Genomic DNA, 13,090 nt, shown 5'->3' on the forward strand with positions numbered 1-13,090 from the left:
TACGCCCTTGACTCTTACGCACAGAGATTGTTCCAGATTCTCTGAATCTTCAGATGATGTTATGCACAGTTGATGATGATAACTGCAAAGTCTTTGCAATTTTTCGCTGGGTAACACCTTTCTGATATTGCTCCACTGTCTTTCTGCGCAACATTGTGGGAATTGGTGATCCTCTACCCATCTTGGCTTCTGAGAGACACTGCCACTCTGAGAAGCTCTTTTTATACCCAATCATGTTGCCAATTAACCTAATCAGTGTTAATTGGTCTTCCAGCTCTTCGTTATGCTCAAATTTACTTTTTCCAGCCTCTTATTGCTACTTGTCCCAAGTTTTTTGGGATTTGTTGACACCGTGTAATTTTAAATCAACATATTTTTCCTTTGAAATGATACATTTTCTCGGATTAAACGTTTGATCTGTCATCTACGTTCTATTCTGAATAAAATATTGACATTTGCCATCTCCACATCATTGCATTCAGTTTTTATTCACAATTTGTTTAGTGTCCCAACTTTTTTGCAATCCGGTTTGTATGTATCAGCAGCAGAATGGACCTAAAAATAAATGTACTTCTGCCCAGTTTGACCCATTTAGCAGAAGCCAGCCTGTTTAAGGCTCTGATATCTATTCTGTATGACTTAAAGCAGTTATGACATGGTCTGATTTTCTCACCCAATAAAGGAATATTTAATATATCAGTCTACTCTTCATTTTATCAGAAACAGTTATCACAGCTTGTACATTTTCTTTTTATAAATGTATGTAAGCAATGAGCCAAATTTAGTAATGCCAACATACTGAAGGAACAACATTTGTCTCCTATATATGATACACCTATATATGCACTGTCAAAGATACTTGTCTTTGAGTGAAGATTTAAGGTGATAAGACATAAATAACTGCAACTTGAATCTGTACTGAGGCTCAGTATTTGACACAGAGTTCATGTTCACTGCTGTAATAGCTAATAATGATTAATATAATAACTATAATATTGGCCATATTATATTTACATTACCAAAGTGATATGACTTTAGTCTCATGAACAACATTAGCTAATTCTTATTTACTAACTAATCTTAAATGACTGTTCAGTACAGAAATGAAGCCCAAAAATCATGTTTTACTGTCCTGTGGTCTCAGCCTCAGATACTTATCAAATCACACAAAGCTCTTGTAGAAACAAACAAACAAATGAACAAAATATGTTCTCCTTCATTTCTGTCAAACAAAGTTGTATGACACGTTTCCAGCAGTTAGTATCATGGTTGCTAGGCAACCTGGGAAGCGCGACGGAGACTAGACCGTCCCATTTCACAAGCCTCTCACTTCCGCACGTCTCGTACTTATAGTACGCACCGTACGTAGTGCGCGTACTTCAAGCGTGCAGACCCTGCCACAGCCTGAGAACCGTCACAGACAACGGGGGCGGGGCTTAAGCTCGGACAGATCAAAGGCCTTTGCAACGTCACATCAAAGGCCTTTGCAACGTCACAACAAAGGTGCTTCGAAGGAGCTCCCAAATAGCATAAATAGAGCCTTGGCGACACTCTACACCAGTGCACTCCAAAGTTGGTCCGTCTAAAGTATCGCTGAGTCTAAAATACTGCTGAAAGTCAACCGTTATTAAATATGTCTCACGTTTATGGTAGAGCTAACGATCACGTTTCCCGTGCAAAGGTTTGCACAACTGAAGAATTGCGGGCTGAAAAAGAAGCCACAAAAAAGGAGAAAAAATGCGTCAGGTTTGCAACGCTCCCATCACTCCACAACGGCTGGGAGCACACAATCCGACCAACGACAGAGAGAGTGCGGGACGTACAAAGGGTAAGTCGGGAGTGGGGTGAGGCTGGCAGTAGTGATCGGGTTGGTTTCTTCCGTTGTCAGCAACGGAGCAGCTCAGAACAAACAGCACCTAAAACGGAATGCCTGTTTGTTAATAAATCAAATAGGGTTGTGTCTGTAGCTAAAGACTCACCAGCTAAGAATTTAATCCCACCCCTGCCTCCTCTTCCTATTAAACCGCAGAAAACACAGCGTGCCCCTATTATTAAAAAGCAACACGAGGTTGTTGCACCTTATGCACCACGCATATTAGAGACGTGGGACATAAACACAAATAAAAATGTACTTCCACCCCTACCTCCTCTTCCTATTAAACCGCAGAAAACACAGCGTGCCCCTATTATTAAAAAGCAACACGAGGTTGTTGCACCTTATGCACCACGCATGTTAGAGACGTGGGACATAAACACAAATAAAAATGTACTTCCACCCCTACCTCCTCTTCCTATTAAACCGCAGAAAACACAGCGTGCCCCCATTATTAAAAAGCAACACGAGGTTGTTGCACCTTATGCACCACGCATGTTAGAGACGTGGGACATAAACACAAATAAAAATGTACTTCCACCCCTACCTCCTCTTCCTATTAAACCGCAGAAAACACAGCGTGCCCCTATTATTAAAAAGCAACACGAGGTTGTTGCACCTTATGCACCACGCATGTTAGAGACGTGGAAATATTAACAGCAGTAAAATATAAATAACACCCCCCCCCCCCCAACCGGTTGCAGCAGATAGCCGCCCCTCCCTGAGCCTGGATCTGCTGGAGGTTTCTTCCTGTTCAAAGGGAGTTTTTCCTTCCCACTGTCGCCATGTGCTTGCTCATAGGGGGTCATTTGATTGTTGGGTTTTTTTTTTTCACAACAACAGTTGTGAAAATATAACTGTTGTTGTGAAAATATTCACAACAACAGTTATATTGCAAAGTCTTCACCATCCATCAGCCATTACAATACAAATAATAAAAATCTTGAAATACATAAAAATGTTGATGTTTGATTTTGTTTACTTTAGTTTTGTTTACTACTACGTGTCTGATAGTGATTGTCTGAGTAGATAAAACAGTGGTCCTGTACCACCAACATCATTATGGAGATGTGTGAAAATGACTGGGAGACAGACTGGAGGACTACTGTGAAATCAGAAAAAGCAGAGTGGGGAGGTACTTCCTGTACATTGCTTCTCCAGCTGTGTAAATTACATTTTTCTCAGCAGCAACAGCTTTGGGGTTAGGAGAATACCAGGACCAGTTAGTGCACAATTACCAATTCATCAGCTGCATAACAGCAGCTGGAGCCTCACAGCTGGAGCGCACTGTACTGAGTGAAACATTTTCACACTTCGGCGGCTCCGCTCTTTGTGTTTGTCTTTTTTGCGCTAGATTCTGAAGCTGCAGGTTTGATCTATCTTCAAACAACATTGACTGAACCAGCAGCAAAAGAAGATCCAAACTAGCTTCACGTTTCGCTTCACATAAACATTAAATAAACACCTTAAATTCCCTCTTACTTTTGCTGTTTTAACTCCACCACGATAAAAATCACACGTCATGCAGAGCTCTCCGTCTCTCTCTCTCAGGAATAGATTCCCATAAAAAAAGTCTGTTTTCTGCGTTATTCGCTTGCTTATTACCCACCAGGCTACCGTTGTTTACAGCGCTGTCTGCCACTGGTTTTTGTTTTTTAAATTTCCAACACGTAAGCCTAATTTCTTCACTTCAGTACTGAACAAATGTATCTACTGCAGAATATTTTTAAGGTTATCTGCTATAAAATCCCAGGCCAGGAAAATCTCCTTCATGTTTTTCTGTTTTATCCTCAGTTACTTTGACACAAAGGCATCTGCTGAGATGCTTACACCTTTGATCAAGTCTCACAAGTGTCAGCTTTGTTTTTATAGATGTAAAAACAAGGATATGTACTGATAAGTGATCAGAAATACAATATTTCTGACTGTATGGGGCAAAATTTCCCTGATTCAAATATAATCACCGAAATTCAAAAATTGCAGTTTTAATTTTCGCAAATGGCGCTCAATGACTCATTAACTGACGCTACTTATCAGCCAATCGGTGGCATGTAGTCTGACGACGTCACAGTGTAGTACCTGATCAGAATGCTTGGAATCCCGGGCTGTGAACTACTATGACCTAATGGAGAACCCAGAAAAGCATTCAGGATTTTCAGACGGAGCAGAATCATGGTTCCATCAATTGTTTGATGTTCATTTTATGAAATACTGTGTTAGCTTTATGGCCTGTATTTTGGTAAATGGCCTGTATTTATATAGCGCTTTACTAGTCCCTAAGGACACCAAAGCGCTTTACATATCCAGTCATCCACCCATTCACACACACATTCACACACTGGTGATGGCAAGCTACATTGTAGCCACAGCCACCCTGGGGCGCACTGACAGAGGCGAGGCTGCCGGACACTGGCGCCACTGGGCCCTCTGACCATTTATGATCTCACTACCACAAATAACTAATTCAAACTATCCACAAACTGTCTCATGACTCCACAGAATATTTTCCCTAAGTACTTGAGGATCATCTATCTGTTTTTTTTTTTGGAAAACTTAAGGGGAGGTGTTATGACCCGGCTCGAGGCTGCAACATAAAAAAGGAGACGAATATCAGAGTGTAAGTGAGAAGAGGTTTTAGCTTAAAATGACATCCCAGGTTGGCTCAAATGGCTGTTGCCACAAAGGCAACGACTAGTGAGCTTCCTGAATAGCCTGCCACAGGTATGCGTTTATTTATACCTTACTAGGTGTGGCCAATTAGCAACAGCTGAACACACTGAGGAGATTAGGGGCTGCAGAGGGGCGTAACACCACCTCACTCAAAAGGGTTCCTCTAGGACCCCTAAATTTATTAAGCCAAAGCCAAAACTTGAGCAGTTTATTACCTGCTCTCCTGACACAAAACTAAATACTTGCATTTCTTAAGTTGGCATCTTTTTTTTTTTTTTTTTTTTCATCCTTTTTTTTTTTTTTTTTTTTTTAGGACAGGGGGAAAGAATGAAAGAAAGAGGGGGAGAGAAAGAAAGAAAACCAAAGGGGAGAAGAGACGGTGAGAAGGGGGGGAAGAGAGAGAGAGAAAACAAAAAAAACAGGGGAGACAGCAAACAACAAAGAGCAACATAATAATAGAAAAAAAAAAAAAAGCACCATCACAATAAACTAGCTAGTCATAGATATCAATAGTTACTAAATAATAAACGATATTGTGCAGCACGCAAGATAGACAGCGCACAGTGTGCTTTGAGGCAGCAGCCAAGAAAGCTGTAGTCCGCATCTGTGAATACCCATGTGTACACCTGTGTGCATACCTGTGTGGATCAGCATGCTTGCATTCCAAAGGTTTCTCCATGCAATGATCTGCTATAGAGTGTGGGGAGCCACAGCCCTGTCCTCTATGGTATCAAGCAGGTATGGAGGAGATCAAAACTCCAGACATCCAGAGGCCCCCAGAACACAAGAGACCAAGGAAGACCCACAGAGGGGCAGCTGCGTCACTGTCCCAGTAAGAGCTAAGGAGAGTCCCAGATGAGGGCTCATTCAGCAGCCGCGGAGCAGAAGCCAGGGGGAGTTGCAGTGACGCGCCCGTGAGCTCCGCCGGCAGCCAGCTGTGCCTGAGTGACCGAGCCCCAGGCCGAGAGGCCGGGGGCACCCCACCTCCGAGGTGGCCCGAGCGAGCCCCAATAAGCGGCCGCCAAGGAGTGAGCTGGTGTGTACCCGGACGCCCACCCCCAGATACAAAGAACCACCAACGCACCGATACCTGAGGGAGTCCGCCACCGGCAGGGGAAGTGGTGGTGGGTGGAGATAGGCCTCCAAACCTTGGAGGGCCCGAGATGTCCCCAGAGAGGTGGCGTCTGATACCCAACCTGACATATAGACACAGACATACAGGCACACACAGACACAAACATCCATTCCCACCCTCATGCTCTCATATGTACTTCACACTCAACCGACGTGGAGACAGACATAAAGGGACGCTGTGTACACGATCACACTCCCCAAGCGTACTCTACTAACCGGGTCTAGGTACCCTTGCCCCTGGAGGGGGGAACTGCACCCAGACCCAGGTGGTGTTACCCTTTTCCCTGCGGTGGGGAGAGGCAGACCGCCCCGACTCCGCAGCAGCAGGGAGGCCCCAGACCGCAGTCGGACGGCCCACTCCTCCTAGCCCCCCCGCTACCTGAAATTTAGTTTGTTTAAATTTCATATCAAATTTGGCTTATTTCTTAACTCTTTAATCACATATCAGTGCAGAGTTCCATCACACCCAGCTGGGGATCTAAATTTCATAACGAAACTTTAGATCAGGATTCTTCATTTTCTGCTTGTAGTCTTCATCAAACTGTTCATTCTGGGCCACAGTGAAGTGGTTCTTCCAGTCACCAACTTTTCCTGAAGAAACAGAGAAAATAATTCAGGTTATTTGATCAACCTATTCATAAATGCAGTACACAGTTCTCAGAAGAAACACAGAGGGGAACAAAACAACTTTTAGGTTTAGACATTTATACCTTTTCTCATGAAAGGAGATATAGTCTGGTTCATTGAATCGAAGGTGGAGTAGTTGGTCATTTTATTTTGTTTCATATTGTCAAAAGTCACGCTGGCTTTGACTCTTTCCTTCTCTTCAGGTGATGGAGACAAACTAAGGAAGGAACACAGTCGGTCTATTTCTCGTCCACAGTCCTGTGTGAAGTGTTATTTTATATTTCATTTATATGTTCTTCAAAGAAAATGATACAAAGGCAAAGAATTTGAAGTTAAAATAACAACTGCATAATGTTTCTTTTGGTAAACATAGAAAGCGAGTCCCACAGACTAGAACACCAGACGAAGGCTAAGTATTTCCTAAAAGCTATTTAATCTTTCAGCAAGGGCAACGTGTTTATTAACAAACTCAAGACACTTTTTAATGTAATGAGCTTTGTTGTAAATGGCATTCTTTAGCACAGCTCATGATACCTCAATCAAATCTTCATAGAACATGTAGTGAAAATTTGAATAAGTCTGCTTCTTCTCACACCAGCCGTTCACATGGTCATACCACGATCCAAAAACCACTACAAACACACAACAAAACACAACAGAGTGTTTACATGAGAAATAAAATGAAAACATGGTCTCTTCTTTTTACAGTAAAACTAAACTGAACTCACTCTTCCCCTCCATGAAGTTCTGCAGGAAGGTGCTCCATTTCCCCGGTTCTGGCATACCACTGTCCATGCGTTCAAAATGGAAGTAGGACACTGCATTGTCTTTTGCATTGCGGGCCACGTAGACTACCTGCAGAACCAGACAACAACAAGTTCTAATCTGTTTCATAAATCCCATGTCTCTATGGTTACAGGTATATATGCATTTTACCCTGCAGCGCTGCTTCCAGAAGGACTTTGGTACAAACTGGACTGGTAGATGAGTTTTAATGAGACGAGGAGTGGTGGGAAGTATGTCTGCCAAGTCTGTACCTGTAAGGTAAGAATGATTGGTTTGCCCCTAATAAGTTGGACTTTTCTAGATGTCAGAGGTCAACATGGCTAAAAGGCCAACATTTTAAGGCACTTTCGAGTGAGTTTGCAAACAATTTTGAGTGTCTAATAACCAAATAGATTTGAAAAATAACCAAATATCAAGCAAAAAAAAAAATTATATCACTCTGTTTAGACAACAGTGAATGTGAAACACACTGAGGTTGCATTTTAGCAGCTGCTGTTTCAACATGTGACACACAAAAAATTTCTGCAATCAGAACTGATCTGAGACCTTTGGGCATAGGGGGTTCGCATATCTCCAGGAAGGGTACTCTGTCATGAAGAGGGATGGAAGTCTGACGGTCTTGACCCATGTGCGCAAAATACAGAAGATCTAGGATGTAGGAGACCCATGTGGTTCCTGAGGTTGAAAGAGATAAAACCATGCTGTTCAGTGGGAAATATAGCAATCCATGAAATTATTTATTTAAAAAAAATACTATAGTAACTAGCTCCACACAACCCTTGTACATGCCCTTAAGCTTTATTTATATAGTGCCTTTCAGCACAACATTTAGCTCAAAGGTTTTTTAAAGCCAATAAAACACACAGAGAGATAAAGAGAGTCTAAAATAATTTCCAAGGCTTTGATTTGAGTTTAAATCAGTTTACTTTCACATGTCTTCACTTTCTTATGTTCACCCAGGCTGGCACAATTCTGTCTACTAAGGTTAAATTAACCTTACCTGCTTTAGGGTACGTAGCAATAAGAATATCATCTGGTCTTGCTTTGAAGTTCTGTATGTTGTCCCAGTTTTCTGTAAAGTCTGTGATCATGCCAACTCCATGGAAGTCAAACAGTTCTGGTCGAGGTCGCACCTCCATCTCTTGACTTTTTTTTATTATTAGAATAACTGCCTGAGTTTTTATTCCACACTTTAGAGTATCTTTCTCCCATATGATGTAATTTTTTTGTCTGCTTTACTGTTTTATTCTCTGTTCCTCCTTGACATCAGAAATGAGTAACCTTCAGTAATTACACCCTCAGTGCACTTTGCTTCTGAAGGTTGTGTTACTGATTAATGATTAGTCAAAGTGTAACCAATATGTCCACTCACCAAGAAATAATTAAAAAAAAATATTGATAACAACAGATAACAGGGTCTGATTTAGGGTCTGATGGCAGTTTACCATCGGTGTCCAATACCTCAAAGTAGAGCTTCCCAAGGTGTGGGGCCCGCCCCCTGGGCATGGTATGAAAAGGGAAAAAAAAAGATTGTTTGGACACTGCTAGCATAGCATGAAAGGTTTTTGACGGGGCTCCCACACTAACGCAAAGCAGGAGATGAAGCATCGCTGAATATGTTTCCAAGCAAAGTTCATTCTAAGCCAAAGACTAGAAAATATGGTGAAGCATGTCTTCCCTTTGGCTCCACCTGCACAAGTGCCAAGGTAGGTCTTATTACAGTTTTTTCTGAATGCTTAAACCCTAACTGTGATTCCTGTAGCACAATTCCTCAAACTATTCAGACTTATAGCAAAACCACTCACTGAGTTTGCAAAACTAAAAGCACAAAAACTGCTTTGCACTCAGTTTGCAATTTTGTAACACACACTTTGCAAAACTGTAGGCACAATTCACTGCACAACACTCAATTACCAAATTTCCAACACACTCCTAGCAAAAGTATACACATGTATGGCTATCATTAACACTAATTTGCCAACTGTCTGGCACACTTTCACATGTCAAAACTTTCTTAGATAATTAGTTCACTTTGCAATCAGCCTAAGCACTATAATACAGGTAAGCTCTGTGTGCGGAGTACAATGGAGGGAGCAGAAAGAGTGAGAAGTAGAGGAGGCCGAGGAAGAGGACGTGGAGGTGAAGAAGTAGGATGAAGAGGACGACAAGGACAAGGAGGAGCAAGAGGAAGACGAGGAGGGGGGAGAGGAAGAGGAGGAGGGGGGAGAGGAAGGGTAGGAAGAGTAAGAAATAGAATTGCTGATGACATCAGAGCTACAATAGTGGACCATGTAATCAACCGTGGAATGACCCTGAGGGTAGCTGGCCAACGGGTCCAGCCTAACTCGAGCCGCTACACTGTAGCAAGTACCATAAGGACATCTTGAAATGAGAATCGGTTAGTACAGTCACTTCGCACAAAGATTTGTAGCACTGCCATATGCCAATGAGAAACACACCAATACCATTGATGTAAAAATACTGAAATTGTTACTTTACAGAATTGCTAGATGACCAGATGCTGGGGGCAGAGGAAGCATGTTCACTGCAGACCAAGTAACCCATATAGTCATTATGGCGATTGCAAATAATCCTATACTTGGAAATAAACACTTGTGTTTGTTTTGATGTGTTTCAAGTACACCAGTACTTGAAGTTTGGATCCCTCTATGCTTATGGATCTATGACAGAAGTATAAGCTCAAACTGACATAGCCTACCTTGTGCACAGAGAAAGCAAAAGCCAGATGTGTTTTGTATTCATACCATCAGTGTGCAGTTGGCGCATTGTGTGCTTAGTAGATGATGGCTTGTGTGTACTGTTTGATACGGAAACACCATTTTTACGAAGGTGTGAAGAGTTAATCTAGCTGTGTTTGCTTTTGCAAGAGAACTACAATGTTTTGATTATTGGGTGACAGGTTTTCTTATTTGTGTGAAGAGTTTTGCAAAATTAGCCAATGGTTACAAAAAATGTGCTTAAGCAATCAGAAAAAACTGTAATATCCAGCTTTTTATCATACTCTATGCAATATAGTCTCTTACTTGTACTCTGTAGGAAGAGTCACATTTTGTTACCATTATGTTATCACCTTACTTTTAATATACATTTTTTGTAGTTGTAATATAGTACTTTGACCTGCTCAACCAACTGTCTACTCTCCAATGCCTACACTACAAGATCCAAGCACCAGGATTCACAGGATCTCTTTCTTGGACAAAGATGAAAGGCATTAGTGTTGTATTTAAAGTGTACTGGTTTCATTTTGTTTTTTCATGCTTTCCAATATATTATTATGATCTTTATTTCTAGCACACTTTGTTGCATTTCCTGAGCATTATGGAACAGTTTGTGTTGCTTAATGTACAACTTTTAAGAGATTGAGGTTCAGACTGCATGAACATAATCTGTCATGGTTTCCAAGTTTCTTGCACTAGCCCACCTCCCCCTTCTCTCTTTCCTAGCAGTGTTTGTATGTTTGTGGGAGTTATTTTTATCTTCCCATCAGTAGTGGCTCTTCCTGATTACCCACCTTCCTGCCGGCGGGTCAGTGAGTCACTGATCACATTCACCTGTGGCTCGTTAGATAATTTCTGGGGGTAATAATAGATGAAAAACTTAACTGGAGAGCTCACGTAAGATATATTCATTCCAAAGTATCACGAAGCATTGCAGTACTAAACAAGGCAAAACAGGTATTCGACAGAACATCACTTCATATTCTCTACTGTTCACTGGTTTCACCATACTTAAGCTATTGTGCAGAGGTCTGGGGCAATAACTATAAAACCACATTACATTCACTTTTTACTCTTCAAAAGAAAGCAATTCGAATCATCCACAATGCAGGTTATAGGGAACATACAAACTCACTATTTTTGCAGTCTGAAATATTGAAAATTGACGATATAGTGAAATTCCAAACAGCACAAATTCTATTCAAAGCAAAAAATAAAGAACTGCCAGGTAATATTCAGAGTATGTTTTTTTTGAAAGAAGGAAGTTATAATTTAAGGGGTTTTTGTAACTTCAAAACAATGAAGGTACGTACTACAAGAAAAGGCTTTTGTGTTTCTGTTCAAGGAGTGAAACTATGGAACAAACTGAATATGGAATTAAAGCAATGTCCAAACATAAAACTGTTCAAAAAGAGTTATAAAAATATGATCTTCTCGATCTATAAAGAAAAGGAAAATATTTAAATTAAGTGAATGTCTCTATTTAAAAACAAACAAACAAAAAATTCATGATGTGATATTATAGTATATAGTATATCAGAAATCTGTTCACTATTTTTATTACAAATTATATCAGTAAGGAAGCTGACTAAATATTCACTGATAATTTATGGGACAGGGGTGGGATTAAATAAGTGTATACTTCTTCCCACTCCCTTTCAACATGTAAATTAATCAGAATGTGTTTTTGTATGTAATTTGTATAGTATTTTTTTTTCTCTCTTATTTCTTTTCTAAATGTACTTGTATATTGTTCACATGTTGAAATAAATTACCAATCAATCAATCAATCAATCAATCAGGCGGTCTACTTAAGGCTGGAGCCACGATGACACTTGGTCATAGTTTGCTGTTTATGTTTGGCTTGGAATAACTTTCTTTTCGAGAACAAAGTTTGCAATCTTGAGCTCAAGTGCAGAAATAAATTGACAATACAGCCCCTCACTGTGCTTTTGGCTTCCATGCATTGATCATCAGGTTTTACAATAAAAGCACAACGTGTACACGTAAAATTAAGGTATTTGGAGTGTTTATTATTCCACTGTATAATTCTGTCACATGTATGCCACAGTTTGTTTAGATGAGATCTTTGTAATACACACTGCACAGCAGTAGCTGCATACTATATCCAGTCTGTATGCCTGGCTCTGTTCAAATTTCAGTGCAGAACTGAAGTGTGGGATCTTTCATCTTCTTGTAGTCTTCATCAAAAACGTCATTCTGAGCGACGGTGAAGTGGTTCTTCCAGTCGCCAACCTTCCCTGCAGAAAATAAATAAATAAAAAATAAATAAATAAATAATATAATAATAATAATAATAATAATAATACAGGTATTTTCCCCTAATGTTACCAAATGCATCACATTACTGTTAGGTGTGTACCTTTTCTCATGAAGGGAGAAATCTTGAAATCCATAACCAGTGTTGGTCAAGTTACTTGAAAAAAGTAATCAGTAACTAATTACTTCCCTCAAAAAGTAATCCCGTTACTTTACTGATTACTTATTTTCAAAAGTAATTACTTAGTTACTTTTTAAAAATACAATTTACAGCCTGAAGAGGTGATAAAGCGATAGATCTTTCAGCCCAATTCTACTTTTTCCTACATAATCCATCATACAAAATATAATCAAATGGAAAAGTCTCTTCTTTTAACTTGTTTTTATCAGTTTTAATCTTTTAACTTTATGCATCAAGCAAAAATTTAATTATATGCAACATTCTCTGACTTGAATAAATTAGTTTAACATTTAAATCTATTTTCTACACATTCCAGCACATAAAATAAAATATTTTTTTGTGTTTACACTCACTCTTTCAAATAGATGCAAGTAAAACACAGCAGAAAATAAATAAAGTCAAAGACTCAGCGGTCCTGTTGCTCTATTTTCACCTGTAAAGCAGGACTACGGTAGGCGGAGGTTTACCCTGGTGCAGGTGTGCCGCGGTAAGTTGAAGAATCCGCGAGTTTCTCTGTGAATTTCCCATTACGTCGTTGCGCACTCAGTGCTTGCTTGGAAGTTTAGGGGTTTTTTTTCGCTGTAAAAAGAAGTTTTCTTCCCACGCACGATGGACGCTAATGTTTTTGTCACTTTTTATGGAATCAAACTCAAAGGTCAGTACTTCCACGCTTTAAACGCTGCACGCTCATACTCTCTCCCACAATCGATATGTGATCCATTGTTGATCTGCACACAGCTGTTGTCACTAACGGCGCACTCGCTTACGTCACTGTCGTGAGACATTCTCGCAAAAAAAACA

At 40.3% G+C, this 13,090-nt stretch overlaps 1 protein-coding gene across 1 annotated transcript; it reads right to left on the reverse strand.

Moving 5' to 3' along the window:
• Positions 1–5,871: 5,871 nt before the first annotated feature.
• LOC101467757 (cytosolic sulfotransferase 3) lies at positions 5,872–8,433 on the reverse strand. Its single transcript, XM_012917802.3, has 7 exons — positions 8,091–8,433; positions 7,637–7,765; positions 7,241–7,341; positions 7,033–7,159; positions 6,839–6,936; positions 6,388–6,562; positions 5,872–6,268 (listed from the first exon to the last, which is right to left on the reverse strand). The coding sequence occupies exons 1-7, from the start codon at positions 8,227–8,229 to the stop codon at positions 6,156–6,158; spliced, it is 882 nt and encodes a 293-aa protein (XP_012773256.2). The 5' UTR covers positions 8,230–8,433; the 3' UTR covers positions 5,872–6,155.
• Between the last annotated feature and the right edge of the window lie 4,657 nt (positions 8,434–13,090).

This window comes from Maylandia zebra, linkage group LG20 (genome assembly GCF_041146795.1).
Source record: "Maylandia zebra isolate NMK-2024a linkage group LG20, Mzebra_GT3a, whole genome shotgun sequence".
Classification (NCBI taxonomy): domain Eukaryota; kingdom Metazoa; phylum Chordata; class Actinopteri; order Cichliformes; family Cichlidae; genus Maylandia; species Maylandia zebra.